This window comes from Camelus ferus, chromosome 15, assembly GCF_009834535.1.
Source record: "Camelus ferus isolate YT-003-E chromosome 15, BCGSAC_Cfer_1.0, whole genome shotgun sequence".
NCBI classification, from domain to species: domain Eukaryota; kingdom Metazoa; phylum Chordata; class Mammalia; order Artiodactyla; family Camelidae; genus Camelus; species Camelus ferus.
Window position 1 is genome coordinate 52,692,127 of NC_045710.1, and position 20,331 is coordinate 52,712,457.

At 33.1% G+C, this 20,331-nt stretch overlaps 1 protein-coding gene across 4 annotated transcripts in view; it reads right to left on the bottom strand.

The window, feature by feature from the left end:
- Positions 1-20,331, bottom strand: part of EXOC6B (exocyst complex component 6B) — a 532,267-nt gene that overhangs the window by 229,360 nt on the left and 282,576 nt on the right. For all 4 annotated transcript variants that reach the window (XM_032497821.1, XM_006176112.3, XM_014551873.2 and 1 more), the window contains 4 exons: positions 14,395-14,466; positions 13,604-13,701; positions 11,919-12,024; positions 10,753-10,862 (listed from right to left, as the gene is read on the bottom strand). In XM_032497821.1, coding sequence (XP_032353712.1) covers positions 10,753-10,862; positions 11,919-12,024; positions 13,604-13,701; positions 14,395-14,466 — 386 coding nt within the window. The remainder of the gene's footprint in view (positions 1-10,752; positions 10,863-11,918; positions 12,025-13,603; positions 13,702-14,394; positions 14,467-20,331) is intronic.

Sequence of the window (20,331 nt, forward strand, 5' to 3'; positions counted from 1 at the left end):
TCACAGATGAGGAAATACAGGCAAAGAGAAGTCAACTAGCTTGCTCAAGGTCACACAGTGAGTACACAGCAAAATAATAATAATAATAATAATAATAATAATAATAATAACAGATTTCAATAGAAGCAGTCCAGCTCTAAAGCCTGTAGCATTCAAACACATGGCTATACTGCCTCTTAGGGTAGATAAAGATTCTCTAATATAATTACACATCCTGAAACCATTATTTCTCCGATACTTCCAAGTTCCTTCAGAGATTAATATTTATAATTTTTCAACCTGATCTCTCAGTAGACTCCCTGCATAATTCGTTGATAAAAGTCCCTAAAAAAAGATATTTCTGCTCCAATATCATCATCTTTCATATGTCTACTTAGCTCTTATTCCAAAATAAAGGTTTCAAGCCAATATTGGTTTTTTTGGACTTGTTTTATTGAGGAATAGTTGATTTACAATATTTTATTACTTTCAGGTGCACAACATAATGAATCAAAAATTTTAAAGATTGTACTCCATTTAAAGTTATAAAATATTGCCTATATTCCCTGTGCTGCACAATATATCCTTGTAGCTTATTTATTTTATACATAGTAGTTTGTACCTCTTCATCACCTACCCCTATCTTGTCCCCATCCTTCATTCTCCCCACTGGTAACCACTGGTTTAATTAAACCAGTAGTTTAATTCTGCATAAATATTGTATAATCCTTACTATTCCAAAAGTGATCAATGATTCTATTCAGTAAAGGAAACTAGGCATAAAGAAATGATTCCAAAATTATCTTTATATGCAAAGTTAAAAAGTCTTGCAACCGACAAATGAAATTCTAGGCCTCCATATCCTTCACAAGCCCGTGAAAACATCATTCAAAATGGCTTTCTATAAAAGATATCCTTCTGAGACAAACATTTCTTCAATGATAAAGTTACCATTGTAATGATACTTCTTTATCAAGAAATAACTATAAATAAGGATTTATAAACAGTTCTTTTTCAATAATTTATTGTTTTGGGACAATGGCCACAAATTTCATCTCATGGATTTCTCTTCCTACAGAATAAAATCAGAAGTTTGGTATAGTCTGATTAAAAATCTTAAAATTCTAAATATATATAAGCAAACTACATTGCCATGCTACATGGAAGAGAAAAATATTTGAAATAAGACTACAGAATGCAAGGAATTCAGATAGGAAATTCAGTTAGGAAAAAAAAAATATCAAAATATTTTTACAGAGTTCACATAAGGATATATTTAATTGACCAATAACCTCTGGTCCACTGTCACCTTTTCCAAAAATATTATTGAATTTAAATACATCTTTCCAAAAATATATAAGGTGCTGGGCATTGTCTTGGTGGAATATTGAAATTACAACGGGAAAGAAATAGTCGTAGTTCCCACCTTCATATATTGAACTCATAATTATACGGTATGATTAACACAAATGCCCAAAATAATCTGGCGCGCCTGATATTAATCACTCTTATGGCATCTACACTTATTATATAACTCTACTGTGCTTTAAGGAGATCTCACAGAGGTTTCACTCTTGGATATGATGTAGAAGATCAAGAAACACTATCACATCTGTTGATGGACATTTAGGCTGTTTCCATGTCTTGGCTATTGTAAATAGTGGTGCTATGAACATTGGGGTGCAAGTGTCATTTTGAAGTAGGGTTCCTTCTGGATGTTCATGTATAACTGAAAAATTGTGTTCTACACTGGAATTTGACACCACATTGTAAAATGATTATAACTCAATAAAAAATGTTAAAAAAAAAAAGAAAAAGAAACACTATCACAACCTTCAAAACCATAAGAAAGCTAGGTCTAAGCTATAAGCTATATTTTCCTTTAATGTTAACAAAGTATAATGAACACAAAAAAATGTATAACTGAATTAAACTGCATACTAGGACAAGCCCTTGAAAGGTGAGCAAAGTGTAGCAGCCATTCTCGTATCTAAGGCCAACTGCCTCATCTGGGTACAGATAGATGAGGGAGTGAAACAGTCATAGGCCGAGAGGCTTTGGTAGGACGAAAAGAAATCAGCCAAACCATTTACAGTGTGGGCAGCTATTACAGACTGGAATCTTGGAAGAGCCCCCAACCAAAAATAAATATACTGACACAATAATTCTCCCCCTCAGAAATCTGTCCCATTAAAAAAATGGTGGTAGTAGTGCAAGAAATCAGAGAGAAATCTTGCAAATTTTGCAAGGGGTTTCGGTTCAGCACTAAAAAGAACAGAGCTTCTTATCATGGTTAAGGAGGGAAACGTCCCCAAAAGTGAGGAGAGTGTATCAGCAAGGCCCAGGAACCAGCATGAAGGGGTGCGCACTAGCTGCATCTGGGACAATCTGAGAATCAAAATCAATAAGGCTGGTAAATGAATGACCCAGTTGAATGAAGAAAGAATCCATGAGTCTGATATAATGATAGGTAGACGACAGATAGATAGATAGTGGCAGACGGGCAAGGACTCCTTAACACAGAAGGCCAAGTAATACATACACAAGAAACTAAAAAGCATAAATTAATGATTATCAGAGAAAAAAACTGATTCAGGTAAGAATTGTTAATGTATACTATAAGGTGGAGAGAAGTGAGGGACATCTGATAACTAACAGAATAAATACACAGTCTCAAAGTATTTCAACACAAACACAAACATTACTTTTTACAGAAGAAAAAATGATGATGGTAACTATACAGAGAAAACAGATGACATCTTAACCATTTAATCAAAATTATTATAAATCATAAGGGCTTATAATACTATCCACACACAAATACAGAGAGACATACAAGGAGGGAGGGAGGAAGCAATAAAGCATATATGGCAAATTTTCAAAAATTGGTTAATTTGGGAAAAGGGTATTCAGGTCATCATAACATTCTCAAAATTTGTCCTTAATGTTAAAATTACTTGAAAATACTATGTGAAAAAAAGAAGTAAAGGTTGTAAGTAATAGAAGACACAAATGCATACCAGAAAAGTTATGGCTATATTAATAGTAGGCAAAGTAGATATTAAGATTATTTTCATTTTTAACACAGATAAAGACGGACATTTCATAAAGTTAAAAGGATGGCTGTAACAAGATATAACAATCCTGTGTATGAACTTAAAAAGATATATTTAAAGTAAATGATTCAAAAAAGAAATAAATAAAGTAAATGATTCAAAACTTGAGAGAGCCAAAATGAGTAACAGACAAATCTACAATCATACTTGGACAATTTAACACTCCTCAGTAATTAACAGAAAAAGGAGACCCAAAAAAAGAAGGGTAAAGAAAATCTGTACAATACTATTAACAAACTTAATCTGTCAATTGGAGAATATTTCACTCAACAAGTACAGAATACACATTCTATTCAAGCACATATGGAACACTGCTATAGTTGAATTTAAATTTACCATCTGAATAGATGTTCATATCCAAAACATATAAGGAACTAATACAACTCAATAACAAGATAAATATAAAGCCATAGATAGATAGATAGGTAGGTAGGTAGGTAGATAGATAGATAGATCGATCGATCGATCTCCCAATTAAATAATGGGCAAAGGACCTGGAAACACATTTTTCCAAAAACGACACACAAATGACCAACAGGTGTGAAAAAATGCTTAACATCACTAATCATCAGACAAATTCAAATCAAAACCAGAAGGAGGTATTACCCTATTCCTGTCAGAATGGTTAGGAAAACACAAGAGATTAAAGTGTTGGCGAAGGTGTGGAGAAAAGGAAATGAAATCAGTATCTCAAAGAGATATTTATACTCCCATGTTCACTATGGCATTATTCACAACAATCAAAATATGGATACAACCAAAATTTCTGTCAACAGATGAATGAATAAAGAAAAACTGATACACACACACACACAGTGGAATATCCCTCAGTTAAAAGAGAAGGAAACCTTGCTACCTGCAACGACGTGGATGAATATGGAGGAACTTACACTAAGTGAAATGAACCAGACACAGAAAAACAAGTATTATATGATCTCACTTATATGTAGAATTTTTAAAAATCAAACGCATAGTAACAGAGAATAGAATGGTAGTTACTAGGGGCTAAAAGATGGGGGAAATGGGGCAATGATCATTGAAGAGTACAAACTTTCAGTTATAAGATGAATAAGTTCTGAGGCTCTAACACACAATATAGTGAATATAGTTAATAATACTATATGGTATACTTGAAATTTGCTAAAAGAGTAAACCTTAAATGGTCTTATCACATACACAAACAAAGAAATGTTAACTATGTGAAGTGAGATATATTAATTAACTTAATTGTAGTAATCATTTCATAATATATACCTTAAATCATCACATTGTATGCCTTAAAAAAATCATGTTGTACAACCTAAAACATTTAATAAATCAGCAAAAAAGTTAACGAAAAAAGTTTTACAAATTAATTTTTATCATTCCCAAAGCTCTTTATTTTTTCATTTCTTTATTTGTCTATATTATTATTATATTATTATTACCCCTTTTGTATAAAGAATTTCCTTTTATTTCACATACTGCAGCTCTGCTGGCAACAGATCATCTCAGCTTTGGACTTGATAACAAAATTTCCTTTGCCATCATTTCTAAGAGTTATTTTGCTGCCTATGGAATTTGGGCTTGATTTGTTTTTTCCTCAAGGTATTCTAAGAATATCATTACATTTTCTCTGGTTTGCATTGTTTCTAAGGATAAGTCTGATGTAATTTTTAATATTATACCTGAATGTAATATCTTTTAATCAAAATTCCTTTCAAACTTTTCTCTTTATTTTTCATTTTCATGAATTTGAATACGATATGCTTAAGCATTTTCTCTGCTTGTTGCTGCTAATGTTTTGTTGTTTATGTTGATGGGGTTCTCAAAAAATGTGTCTCTGTTTTGACATGTCATTATTCTGAGAATATTCTCAGCCATTATCTCATAAAATATTTCTTCTTGCCTATTCTGTCTTCTTCTTGGAACCGCAATTAAACTGTTTGAAATTTCCCCAGAGATCTTGCATACTTCATTTTATTTCTTTCACCCTTTTTTCTCATTATGTGTCAATTTGGGTAACTTCTATTGACCTATCTTCAAGTTCACTGAATCCATATCTCAGCTGTCTCAAGTCTACTATTCAAAGGAATTCTTACCTCTAAAACTGTTTCTCATTTCAAGTATTTCCACTTGACTCCTTCCATCTGCCTGCTATAAATCCCTATCTGTTCATGCATGTGATACTTTTAAGTCTCTAACTGACGGTTTTATCATCTGGGTCATCTTTTGAGTCTGATTCTGTTGATTTCACTGTCCTCTGACAATGAGTTGCTGTTAATTGCTTTTTATGCAAAAAATGAAACACATGTGTCACATTTTTTATTGAAGGTTGGATATTGTAAGAAAAACAGTAGTGGCTGAGGTAACAGTACTCATATTTGGAAATGACCATCTCTCTCCTCATGTTGGGCCTTTAGTATAAGCAGGAGTTGAACTGGGTTTCAGTTCTATTGTTGCTATGGTTACTTACACCACTTCACAGATTTCAAATTTTTCTAATGACAGCATGGGCCTATGTGTGGGTGCTGGGGTCCCAGAGGGTTTTTCATAATGTTTCTGCACCATCCACATTTTTCGGCTATATCTGTGTGCCTACAGTACAGAACTGATCTCTCTCTCTCTCCATTCTTGCCCATCACCTAGGGGTAGATTGCTGCCTCTTGTCATCTACTTCTTACTAGACTATTAGTGGAAATCAAAGAACTTTCTCTGTTGTCCTGGACAGCTTCAGTTTAGGTAGATCCTGCTGCTAAGGGGTGGAGGTGCTCAAAATCCACGCCTTACCTTCTAATAGCAGCCAAACTCCACACTGTGTCTGCAGTATGCTCTCTGCCAGTATTAGCAGACCTCTAATAATACTGGTATATGATCCTAAGCCCAGGGCTGTTTTCTGCCCTTCTTCTAGGGATAAAAAGACTTTTTTTCTTCAATCCTCCCCACAGTGACAATGGATCTTTTCCTGTGCTCTGCAGAAAAACAGAGTTTGCTGCCTTTCACTCAAGTTTTTGGTCTGTATGAGTGAAAGGTACAAACCAGGAGGGTGGGGCTTCATGCCTTTCTCAAAGCAGTGGTTCATTCCCTCCTCCACACCTGTAAGGTCATTGATGGTTTTCTCTGATCTCTTACCCAGCTCTTAGTCTTTCTCATGAGCACCCAGTGGAGGTCCATGGGAAAGGACGTATGAATGAGTTAAATTCCTCCTGGATCTGGGACTCACAAATAGGGATTCTATACTAACATGTTAGCTCCAACTAAGATGTTAGTAATCCATTAAGACTTCAGTCAGTCTCCTCTTTCTCACCTGTCTGATAGCTATCCTTGCTCTGCCACAGGTGAGGGAGTCTGTGTGTCCTGTCACTCTCTCCTGAGAGGGGCCAGTCTCAACTTGGATTCCCAGGTACTTGGTCACCCTGTAACTTCAGCACTCTGATGGGTTCCAGAAAAGGTTTCATTCTGTAGTTTATCTTGTTTGTTAGGGAGGAAGCAATATTCTTTCTAGCTTTCTACATTGTAGACCAAAGCGGAAGTATCTCATAGCAATTTTGCTTTAAAATAAAAAAGGGCTGTATATACATTCACATAGAAGAAAGACTGAAAGAAAAGAAATTCCCCTATATAAAGAGTAGCTACTAATGTGGTAAAGTTTTAGGTCATTTAAGTTTTTCTTTCTTTGTGCTATTCTATATCTCCCAAATTCTTTACAGATATCAAATTTTATAACTTAAAAAAAGACCTGTGTGTATATATACATATGTGTGTATGCTATTAAGTCAAGTGCAAATAGTAGGATATTATTTTACCAAAGAAATGCCATTTATTTGCTCTTTTTAAAAAGAACTTTCAAAGAAAAAGAGTTTTGTGTCCTCAGAATTCATACAATTACATATTTTTCAATATTTGTAATCCTTTTCAGCAACTGCTGTTCAATGTAAAAGAGAAAATTCTTGCTAGGAAAAAAATGAAAGTTTGATTTAAGAGAAAAATACCCATAAAGCTTCAAGAAAATCTCAATACAGCTGTTTTTCTTATTTTGAGAGCCTCGTGTTTAAGGGAGCTAATTGTTTTTATACATATCATGTCTCATATCCCTTATTACAACCTCTACAATGACAGCTATGATTGCCAAAGTGATCTCTGTCACTCCAGGTTATAATGCAAATGTAGCCCATGGAAATAAGGTCAATGGCAACTAAAGGGTAAAAGGTAACTATAAATCTCCACCACCCCCAACAAATTGAATATTTATTTTAATTGTCAACGTCAAACCTATCAAAGGCAGTTTTCAGGCAAAAACTTAATATATCAAGCAATAAAAAGAATTCTGAACAATTTACTCACATTATCCCTTAACCATATTACGTTTCCTACAAAAGAGGATAGAAAAATCACTATGCAATTAACTTGTAGTAATTTACATACTGTAACATACCTAACAGTACCCAGAGACCATTCGCTGGTAACACGTCATTTGATGGTGGCCATTTGAAGGGTTAAAAAAGTTTTGGTTTATAACTTCCAAAGATAATCTCATTTCAGAGAGAATGTTTCTATCAACCTCATTTTCAATAAACAGAATAAATTAATTGTACAAATCTCATGTTTCATTTTTCACTTTGAAAGAATTTCTATCAAACAAGTTACCCAAACTATTTTCCAAATGTTTATTTTCAGAGTTGCCTAGCATACCATACATTCCATTCACTTTTTCTTCCTTCTTTTCTTTCCTTTTCTTCCTTCTTTCCTTCTTTCTCTTTTTCTTTCTTTCTTTCTTCTTTCTCTTTTTTTTTCTTTATTTCTCTTTCTTTCTTTTTTCTTCCTTTCTTTCTCTTTCTTTCATTTCTCCTTTTTTAATGTACTAAGCTGTGTGCAGAGGATATTGTGCTGAACAAAACTTAAAATGTTTCTACCCTTCAAAGGACCTTTACTTAAATCCTCAATTTGTCTCAGATCTGATTCCTACGCTGTTCCTGTGTATTTCCATCATAACACTTGTTCAGTTCCTCAATTAGATTAGGTACTCTTTGAAGACATGGACCATATTTTCAGCATCTTAATTGTCCTTATGCCAAGCACTATCTGACAAATAATAGATTACACATAATATATGGTGAATCAATCAATCAATCAATCAACAAAGAAGCCTATAGTCTAGCACACACACAGAAACACAAAGATACAAAAAAAGCAATAAAATCTAAGATGAGCTGTGATGATAGTATTCACAGGTACAGAAGTAGCACAAAGGAGTCAGTAGATCAACTCCATCAGGGAAGGAAGTGCTCAAAAAGGAATCAGCACATAATGTTTAAACTGAACCTTCAAGGATGGTTAGAAGTGAGTCACGAGGTTCAGGAAAGAAGAAATAATTTTGTTTTTTTTGTTTTTATTAAAGTATAGTTGGTTTACAATGTTGTATCAATTTCTGGTGTACAGCATAGTGTTTCAGTTACATACAAACACACATTTATATGTATATACACACACATACCTTAGAAGAAATAATTTCAAACACAGAGAGGGTCAAGAACAAAGTCAGAGAAATATAAAATAGCATGTTATGATCATAAAACAGCAAATAGATTGATATGACTGAAGCACTGGATGACAGGGAAATTATCCTGGGATATGAATCTGGAAAAAGCACAGGGAGACTAGGTCAAGGGAAGAGGGAGGAGGCAGACAGACAAATGCATCAGGCTTCAGTATGAACTTTATCCTATATGCTGTAAGGAATCCCTGAAAAGGTGAGAAGAAATTTAAATGATAACAGTCGATTTTTAGAAAAATTACTCTAGAGGACATACAAAATAGAACGAGGAGAAAGAAAGGATTGATGGTTGGGAAAGTAAAGTTAGAGGTGGAGGAACAATTAAGAGACTACTTAAATAGTCCAAGACAAATACGACTACATCAATTAAAGCAGCTATACTGGGAAGAGAAAATTTTAAAGGAAAAAAAAAAAAACCCTGAAAAAAAGAATCAAAATAATTTTGTTTATTATTTGTAAACAATATAATTAAACTTAGAGAGGCTCATTTACAAACGAACACTGCCGTCATTTGTTAAATGGGAATAATCAGTACTTACCACAAAGAAATAGTATGACAGCTACCTGAGAATGCATGTAAAACAGGGATGTAATAATATGAGCCAAAAAATAAGATTTATAAACATGGCAGAAATTGTTTTGTTGATCCTGATGTTGATTAGATTTGAATTTTGGCTTTAAAACTTAACTCCTTGTGAGACCTTGATGAAGTTACTTAATCTCTCTTTGCCTCACTTTCCTCCTCTATAAAAATGGAGTATGCTTCCTAGTATCTTATAAATAAGTATTACTTTGAGTTTTATAGGTGTAATAACATATTTGTAAAGGGTTTATAAAATTTAGTCCAATGTCTGAAACCTGTTTTTAAGAAAAATAGCTATTAATAGAAATAGGAGTTGAAAACAATTCTCAGATTTCTAATTTGGGTGAATGTAACCATTCATTGAGAAGAGGAGGTTCTTTTAGAAAACCAGTCATGGTAACTATGAATCTCCCACAGATCCTTTAAGATGAATTAAATGTTCTTCTTGGCATTTTTGAAAGCACACTCTACATATTACAACAGTTACTATGGTATATTTTAACTGTCTATTTTCAAGTCTATTATCCCACTGTGTCCTTTTTTAAAATTTTTTATTGATTTATAATCATTGGACAATGTTGTGTCAAATTCCAGTGTAGAGCACAATTTTTCAGTCATACATGAACATATATATATATTCATTGTCACATTTTTTTCTCTGTGAGCTACCATGAGATCTTGTGTGTATTTCCCTGTGCTATACAGTATAATCTTGTTTATCTATTCTACAATTTTGAAATCCCGTCTATCCCTTCCCACCCTCTGCCCCCTTGGCAACCACAAGTTTGTATTCTATGTCTATGAGTCTATTTCTGTTTTGTATTTATGCTTTGTTTTTTTGTTTTTGTTTTTGTTTTTGTTTTTGTTTTTGTTTTTGTTTTTGTCTTTTTTTAGATTCCACATATGAGCGATCTCATATGGTATTTTTCTTTCTCTTTCTGGCTTACTTCACTTAGAATGACATTCTCCAGGAGCACCCATGTTGCTGCAAATGGCGTTATGTTGTCAGTTTTTATGGCTGAGTAGTATTCCATTAATTCTGCAACCCCAAAAAGCAGGATGTATCTGGTACATAAATACGCTCAATATATGCTAGTTAAATAATTAAACTTAAATTAAAGGAGATATGGAGTCCTTTAATAAGTCCACAGAATATTTGGAAAAAGGGTATTTCCAAAGGATTTTACCTGCTACTGTACTACTGTACTGACCTCACAATTTCATCAAATAGAATGCAAAAGCTAGTATATTATACCATTATTTTTTAGTAATTCTCACTAATAGAAAGTGTTGAAATGCAAATTTATAAAGAAAATAGTAGAGAATAAGGTAAGTAATATAAACAAAAACAAATTATTCAAGAGTTTTCAACTTTCCCTTTCACCATGACTATATAAACAAACCAGCGCTGTACTGAGAAAGGCTAGTATTAAGACTCTCAAAATTAGAGCTGAAGGGAATGTAAAAAGTATTCTAGAATATTTATGTATATAAAGTCATACTCTTAATATCTGTTGCATCTCCATTGTTTCATACTATACCTTAGGTGAAGATCTTCTGAAAACTTCAGACAGGCATAGATAAATTCTTTAATTTGGTTGTAAACTTTTGGCACAAATTCAGAGAATGGAAACTTTTTTGGAAATGGTTGCTGTAAAGGCAAAAATTAATGAAAACAAGTCACAAATCAGCATACAATGAAAATACTTAAAAATTAATTAAAACACAAAAGAAATCTTCTTCCATGTTGTGAACTGTGTGCCAAACAACCTAGAATTTTTTTGTTTTGTTTTGTTTTGTTTTATCTTTTTTTTGAGGGTGTGGGGGGATTCGTTTTTTGTTTGTTTGTTTGCTTGTTTGTTTTAATGGAGATACTAGGATTGCACCTAGGACCTTGTGCATGCTAAGCAGGCACTCTACCACTGGGCTATACTCTCCTTCCAATTGTGGCTTTTTTTTTTCTTAAAGAAAAAGCCCTCAAATTTTAGAAAATATTTCTGAAAGTTTCCTGACTCTAAAAAGAATAATTTATAAATTAAACAATAATTCCCATGTCCTCCAAAACCTCAAAGGATAAATAAATTGTGGTACATAGTCAACAATAAAAAGGAATGAACTATTGATATATACAACAACTTGCATGAATCTCAAAAGTATTATGTTGAGTGAGAGCAGCCAGTCTCAAAAGGTTGCATACTGTGTGATTCCATTTATAAGGCATTCTAGAAAAGGCAAAAGTAGATGGAGAGCAACCAGACTGGTGGCTGCCAAAGGCTGGGGGTTAGGGGAGTGATGGATTAAGAAGGTGTGGCATGAGGGAATTTTTTGGAATAATGGAACTGTTCTGTATCATTATTGTGGTAGTACATACAAGACTCAAGGCACTGTCAAAACCAATAGAATTTTATAGCATGAAGGATATATTTCACTGTATATTTTGAGGAGAAAATATCCTAACAGTATAATAAAAGCAAGTATTTCAAAGTAGAAGTCAAAGTGGAACACTCCCAGCAGTGCTCCAAACACTTCAGAGGTGACAGGACTCCAAAACAGGAACTCCTATTCGTCTAAGTCCCAAAATCATCCTTTGAAAATGTTCTGGAGTTCTAACCCACTGAGTGAGAAGTAATGCATTTGATGAGACTGACACTAGGAAACGCTGCAGAGGATGCCAGATAAGAGGAGTTTATTTTAAAGTACTCCTTACCTTTTCTAGCTCTGTATCTTGGAATGGGAATTGTCCCACCACCTTCTTATACATCTCTTCGCTTGTTACTGGTATAGGACTGTAGTTGTCGGAATCAAGTATGTTTCTATAAAGAAAATAAAAGAAGGAAGGGAGGCAGAGAGGAAAGAATGGGGGGGTTAATCACTACGGTGATCACAAGTAATTTCAGGTGAATTTCAATGGTTGTATACATACCACAACCCAAAATTAACATTTCCCAGCCCCTATTCTATTCTTTTTGCAATGCAGCTATCTGAATTCGGGTAAGGACATCTTTAAAAGAAGACGAAGAAAATTACATTCTGAAACAAATGGAACACAATAATAAACATGACCTCACAATGTTTTAGGTTTACAGGTCAGAGAGAAAATTTTAGGCAACGTGTTGAAGTCTTAAGGCAAACAATAAAAGAATGTAGCCCTGGAGAAGGGAAAGAGGTTTTATTTGCTCTGTTTCAAAAAATTAAATATATTTGATTATGTTCTTTAATCCTATAATAGATCTTCTATTTTAACTTTCAAAACTGGCAGATGAGGAAAAGCAAGTTCTATAATAAATTCAAATTATGTCCCTTTACTTCATCTACTGCTCTATAATAAGGATGACTTTTTTTTTTTCATCCATTGGGTCTGACTCCTTAACTAGACTAGAGGTTCTCTAAAAACAGAGACCATACTACCAAAATCAAAACAGAAATTTACTGAAGGCATCAGATCAGTTGCTCTTAAGACCTTGGATACATCATGTTGCTAATTTTCAAGAGATAAACTTCCCCTAAATAAAATTATATCATTAATAAACCTGTTTTTTAGAAATACAAATGTTTATTATATTAATATTCAAATGAGATGCACTACACAATTATCAGTGATATGTTCATAAACTGTGAAGAGTAAGACTAAAGGGAAAATGTAATATCTTAAAGCTATAAGAATTTGAAAGCAGGGTAAGCTGATCTGGGGAAAAGGTCTTGCAGTAGGCAGGAAGATCACTAAGTAAAGCAGTAAAGGTTTAAAAGGAGAAGAAACAAGTCAGTTGACGTGGGGTGTGTGCCAGGAAAACAGTCCAAGGAGACATTTGTAAGTGGAGGTGTGATACAGTAACTTTCTTATTGTTGTATGCATGCTGCAGTAACTGTTTAAATAGCATGCTTCAAACATGAGATTGTAACAGGTCTCTTCTCTGGGTGCGGAGAAGAAAGAAGATGAATCACATAAGTGAATCTTCCAAAAAGGTTGCCAAAAAGCTAAATTACTCAAAAGCCACTATGTTAAAAGTGAGCCATAGACTAAGCATGATCCTCTAAGAGAAAAAAGAAAAAAAAAAAAAACAGATTAAGAAGCACAACAAGATCTGGATGGTATGAACCAAGTTTCTGACATTTATTCAAGGAAACAGAAAAGCGAAAATGGGATATGGGGACTCCCCACACAGTAGACACTAATACACTAAGGCTGGGTATCTTGAGAATTTTATTTGGGACATCAATACAATTTACTTGAATTCTCAGTTATAATCTGGATCACAGCTAGAAAATATAAGCCACATATACTTGCTGCTTATTACATCTGAAAAATCTTCTGTATAAACACGTGTGTACACACATACACAAATACACGTGCTCACGCAACACACACACACACGACTAAAGATCATTTCTCACCTGAAAATACCTGCCCACTTCTTTAGCAAAGTTTCACTATACTGATCTCTGATTTCTAACAGCATGTCAAAAAGCTGGTTTACAGGGAAACCATACACCTGAAACAAAATAAGAAAACAGCTTCATTTTATAAGGTGACTTTTTCAAGCAACATGAGAGAGATTAGGCACTGAAAGATTTTTTTATTCTTTGGCCAACAATTTAAATAAAACCACAGGGGACTCTTTTATTCCTCCCTAAGAAACAGTGTTTACTTTTAAGAATTAAAAGATACAATACCATATCTAAGCCAGTCAGAAAAGAATTAAATGAACATTAAAATTAATATATACTGGGTATAACTGTCAGCTAAGTTTTCCCTACAACTCCTTCTGTAACTCTTAGCAACCTTCAGAAGTAGGGAGAGAAAATGAAAACTACCAGTCTCACCCACTTCCAATGCTATTGTATTGGCTATAGTATGTGGTTCAAGTCAATAATCATTATTCAAAATGGTAGTCAAGAAACTCCAAAATCACTCAGGCAATGTATCTGAATTAAGGATATTCTGAAGAACTAACATAGTGAGTTCAATTAATTGATTAGCTTTGAGAACACAACAGGGGGATGAGAACTATTTATGGGAACGTGAATGGTCAAGGTGATGACCAGGAAATGCTACACAGATAAAAAGATGCAGCTCTAGGAAAAGAAAAAACACAACTACAAACTAAAGGTGCTTACTCAAGCTTAGAAAGACAATGAGAAGATTAAGAGCTGATAAAAAGCTCATCTAGATAGAAGTCACAGACCTGAAGTGTGTCCGCAAAAAGCACAATGAGGTTCTTCAAATCTAACACGAGGTTTGGATCAGAGCAGTAAGACTAAAGGAAATAAAAGACAATGAAGGAAAACATCTTAATTATTAAAAATAAAATACAGTTTTGATTTACCTACTTATTTAATGCTTCACCTGGTAAAGAGTCTCTAGAAAAGGTCCAACCCTTTCCTGGTTTAAAGTAACAGAAAAGTCAACCAGGGAAGAGCTGAGGAAAGACTCAAGTAAGCCATGATCTATATTTTTGACACTTGAAAATTTAAAAACACAATTCTAAATAGCTGTTTGGTTAAAGAAGTAATCAAAATTGATATTGTAGATTATTTTAAAATGAACAATGAAATACTTCATATCAAAACTTATGAAACAGCTAAAACCATTTTCAAAATAAAAGTATATCTTTATATAAGAATATTAGAAAACATAAAAGATTTAAAATTAAAAAACTGAGCACTCAACTCATGAAGTGAGGCAAAAAAAGCAAAAATAAACCATAAATAAGTGAGAGAAAAAACTGATAGAAAAGTAGAAATTAATGACATAGAGAAGACATAAAAGATCTGACCCATGATCAAAGTCTGGTTAACAATAAAATCAATAAAATGGATAAATCATAGGCAAGTCTGATTAAACAACAAAGACAAAACTAAACAATACAAAGAATCCAAAGAGCAAACAAAAATACAGAGGAAAATAAAAATTACAAATAAAATCCACGTACAATCTCTTATCAACAAATTTGAAAATCGAAGTGATATGGAAGAAAGCTTCTGTGGGTAACATACAAAAATGTATATGTCATTGTTTTTCAGCGATTTTGATATTCAAATTCTCTTAATTATTGGTTGGTAACTTACTCTCTACTTAAATCTCTCAGTTCCAGAAAGAGGCGTACTGAATTTTCCCACAATGGTGTGGCTCTTCCTAAGCTTCTCTTCCTATTAACAACAGCTTTTGTTTTTATACATATTGATGCTTGCATATCCGTAGAAAACAGGCTACTGATATTTTTGGTGGGTTAAAACTAATGTCAAGACAAAATGTTCCTCTCATCTCATTTAAATGTCTGCAACTTCAATTATATTTGCCTTGTGGAATATTGCCCTTTCTGTTTCTTTTGCTTTATTTTCAATTTTTCTGTAGAATCTTAAAGTATGTAACCAAAATGTAAAACTTTCTCTTTGACATTTCCCATGAAAGCTGACATGTTTGGACCTATGCTAGCCATTTTAAGTTTTCTATTTTCAATGATTTCTTCCTTCTCTTTTTGTTTCCTTTCATATTTTTCAATGGATCAGTTTTTTCAAATTATCTTATACTGTTTATTATTAAGTCATATACTTTCTGCCCATTGTTTACTTTAATAAATATGAAGACTTCATTCAAAAAGCATTTTAAACATTAAGCCTCTCCTTTTGTAGGAATTTTCAAAAGCATTAACCTTTACAAACAATCTAACAATCAGTCACTTAGATTTATCTATGAGTTTTACTGTCATTTTTTGCACACATTTTATTTAATTCTATCTCATCTTGTTTTTTGGATTTCTTTTTCATTTTTGGTAAAACACATATAAGATAGGATGGGTGAAAAGTAAACTTCGAATCCTCATGTGTTTCCAAATGCTTTTTTTTTCCACTCAAACTAAAACACTTAATTTCAGATGTGAGAAAACTGCTCTCATTTACTCTCCTTGACAAAAAATGCATCCTTTCACCTTTAATAATCCAGTTTTTCTTTACTACAGGGAAACAGCCTTCATTTATTTAATTATTAAAGTCCCCTCCTTTGTGACTGTCCTTTCTTTCTAAATCTCTATTAGATACAACCAAATATCTACATGATTTATCCATGTTTCTTACTTTTCCATTCATATTTTCCATCTCTTTATGTTTCTGCACTATATTTTGGGATATATATTTGACTTTGTCTTCTTGATCATAGAATGATAAGCAGTTTCATCTATTTAATCTTTGAATTAAACTTCTCTATTATGGTAGTTATACATTTCAAAGAAAGCAATGTTTATCTTTGATTTCTATCTTTTTTTGGCTTGCTTCCTTCCTTTTCCTCCTTCCTACATGTATTTTTTTTAATTGGAAATATAGAAAAAATGAATTAAAGCTGTAGGAACAATCTTACTAGGCAAACAAAACTGAACAGAGCAGCATGCCAGAAGCTCCCAGATGGCTCTAAACACAACTTCTTTCCTCTCCATTAAGGAAAACAATATCATGACATTTGCAATAATCATTTCCATGTCTTTCTTTCGTTTTTTGTTTCGTTGTATTTTTTAACCTAATAAACTTTATTTTTTAGAGCAGTTTGGCATTTACAAATAAATTGTGGAGAAGGTACAGAGAGTTCCCTTACACCCCTTCACAGACACTCACACTCAGATGTCCCAATTGTTACATCCTGCAGTAGTGGTACAGCTTGTGAACCAATATACATTAGTAACTAAAATTCATAGTTTACATTAAAGTTTATCCTTTATGTCATATAATCTATGGGTTTTAACATATGCATAATGACATATTTCACTATTATAATATCACAGAGAATAGTTACACTGCCCTAAAAATTCTGTCTTCCACTTATTCATCACCCTGCCATCCCTCTTCAGAATCTTGGCAACCCCTATCTTTTTACTATCTCCATAATTTTGCCTTTTCCAGAATGTATCTAACTATCTAAGTTGGAATCTTAGGGTTCTTTTACTTTAGCAATATGCATTTAAGCTTTCTCCATGTCTTTTCAGGGATTGATAACCTATTTCATTTTTGGCATTGAATAATATTCAATTATAAGGATGTACCAGAGTTTGTTTATTCATTCGCCTACTAAAGGACATCTTGGTTGCTTCCAGGTTTTGACTATTATGAATTATCTGCTGTAAACATGAGTGGGCAGGTTTTTGTGTTAACATAAGTTTTCAATTCATTTGGCAAATACCTAGAGTGCACTTGCTGGATCATATAATAAGACTATGTTTCATTTCTTAGAAACTGCCAAACTCTCTTCTAAGCTGGCTGCACCATTTTTCATTTCCATTAGTGATGCAAGTTCCTGCTGTTCCATATTCTCTTTAGCATTTGGTGTTGTCAGTATTTTGGATTTTAGCTATTTTAATAGGTGTAGTGGTAGCTCACTGTTGTTTTAATTTGCAGTTCCCTGATGTCATAATCTTTGAGCATCCTTTTTATACACTTCTTGCCATTTGTATATCTTCTTTGGTGAGGTATCTGTTCAGAACTCTTCCCCATTTTTAAATTGTGTTGTTTTTCTTATCGTTGAGTTTTTAGACTTCTCTGTACATTTACGGTACCACTCCCTTATCAGATACGTGTTTTGCAAAGATTTTCTCCCAGTCTATGGCTTAGCAGTTCATTCTCTTAATTTCATTGCTTGTAACCACCTAAATACTCAGGCTTACTCAATATTTTCTTTCTCAACATTATGTAAATAGAAATAAACTGGATGTAAAATTTTTTATCTTGCTTTTATAATTCAACATCATACTTCTGAAATTCATCCATGCAATTGTGTAAGGCTACAGTTTGGCCATTTTCATTTTGTATAATATTATATATAATGAGTTTAAACCCAGATTGCTAATTTTATTACCAATAGACATTTAAGTCATTTCTAATTTTGAAAATCCAACAATGATGAAATGAATATTCTTGCATGTATATTACAGTGCATTAGGGCAAGTTTCTCAAGGGAGTATACTTAGGATAAAATTCCTGGTTCATGGGGATCTTCAATATTACAAGATGATGCCAAACTTTTTCAAAGGGTTTTACCAATTTAGACTCATTTTCTTAGTAGTATACAAGAGTTCTGAATGCTCTATATCATTATTAATATTGTATTATTAATTCTTACATAATATAATCTCATTTGGTTTTAACTTGCATTTTACTGATGCATTAGGTTGAGCATCCTTTTTTGTTATTATTGAAGAATAGTTGATTTACAGCATTGTGTTAGTTTCAGGTGTACAGCAAAGTGATTCAGTTATACTATATATTTTTTCTCAGACTCTTTTCCATTATAGATTATCACAAGACATAGAATACAGTTCTCTGTGCTATACTGTAGTAAATCCTTGTTAATTTGTCTATTTTAAATATGGTGGTGTATATATGTTAATCCCATACTCCTAATTTACCCTGGCTCCTCTCCCCTTTCCCCTTTGGAAACCATAAATTTGTTTTCTATGTCTGAGTCTGTTTCTACTTTGTAAATAAATACATTTGTATTATTTTGTAGATTATACATATAAGTGATATTATATATTTGTCTTTCTCTGTCTGACTTACTTCACTCAGTATGATAATCTCTAGGTCCATCCATGTTGCTGCAAATGACAATATTTCATTCTTTTTATGGCTGAGTAATATTCCATTACACACACACACACACACACACACACACACTTCTTCATCTATTCCTCTGTTGATGGGCACTTAGGTGCCTCCATGTCTTGGCCATTGTAATAGTGCTGCTATGAACACTGGGTTGCATGTATGTGTTTGAATTAGAGTTTTCATCTTTCTGGATATATGTCCCAAGTGGGATTGCTGGGTCATATGGTAACTTCAGTTTCAGTTTTTTAAGGAACCTCCATACTGACAATTTTGTTTCTTCCCTTCAAAGGCTTATTTTTTAATTAATTTATGTTTCTGCCCTTACAACACTAAATAAAACTTCAAGTACAATACAAAATAGGAGAGATGGCAATTATATATGATATTTGTTACAGGTTTTTGAGGATAGCTTTCATCATTTTTAAGAAAATTTCTTACGTTTCTAATTTAATAACACATTTTACCATGAATTTATGGTGTGTTTTATTAAATGCTTTTTTGCATCTATTGAAATGATTATGGAATTTTTATCTTTTAATCTAGTACTGCATTAAATTACATTAATAGACTATATATTTTTTAATTTTTTAAACACTAAATTATCTTCTATTAACTCCTTGCTATTATTCCTCAAACAGTTCAGACACAAAAGTACCTCAAAGCCCTTATACCTAGGATGTTCTTTTAATTGATCTCTGCGTAAACAGTGATATTCAGATCTCAGAATGCCACTTCTGATCAACCAGTCAAAAGCAGGCACCTTGTCCTAATCTATCCCTCTGTTTTCCCTGTTTGCACTGTATTATCACTGTCTGATATTTTTATTTTCTTATTGGGAATCCCCCCTCAATTAAAATAAAACTCTCTGAGAGCAAAGACTTTATTCCTATTCACTGTTGTAGTCCCGTTGCCAACACACAATCATTAGTCAAGAAATATTGAATGAATGAATGAATGAATGAATGAATGATTAATTCAGAGCCAGCATTCTCTACCTGAAATAAAATCATCAAAAATTGATGCTAACATAAAATGTATCAGTAGAGCATGGGAACTCATCATTAGGCAACTTACTGAAATGCTGTAGAGTAAGAATAAATCTGTGAACCTCAAATCAGTATTAACAGGCATTATACAGGCAATATGGAGTAGTGGCTAAGAACACTGGCTCTGAAGTCATAGTGTTGAGATTTGAATCCAAGCTCCAGCACTTACTGGGTGACATTAGGCTGGTTACTTAACCTCTCTGTGGTTCCCCAGGCTATACAGTAAATATAAAAATAGCACCTACCTTACAGGGATACTGTGAGGATAAAATATATATGAAGTACACAATAACAATACAATGGCAATGCCTGAGACATAGACAGCAATCAATAAATGTTAGCTGCTGTTTTCTTACTGAGAACAGAGCACCCACAAAAGTGGGCTCAGTGTCAAAAACCATGTCAATTTTGAAGTGACTACTTTCATGTATCTTTGAAAGAGATTCTCCAAATGGGAGACTCCAAACAATACACATATGATGATTTGAA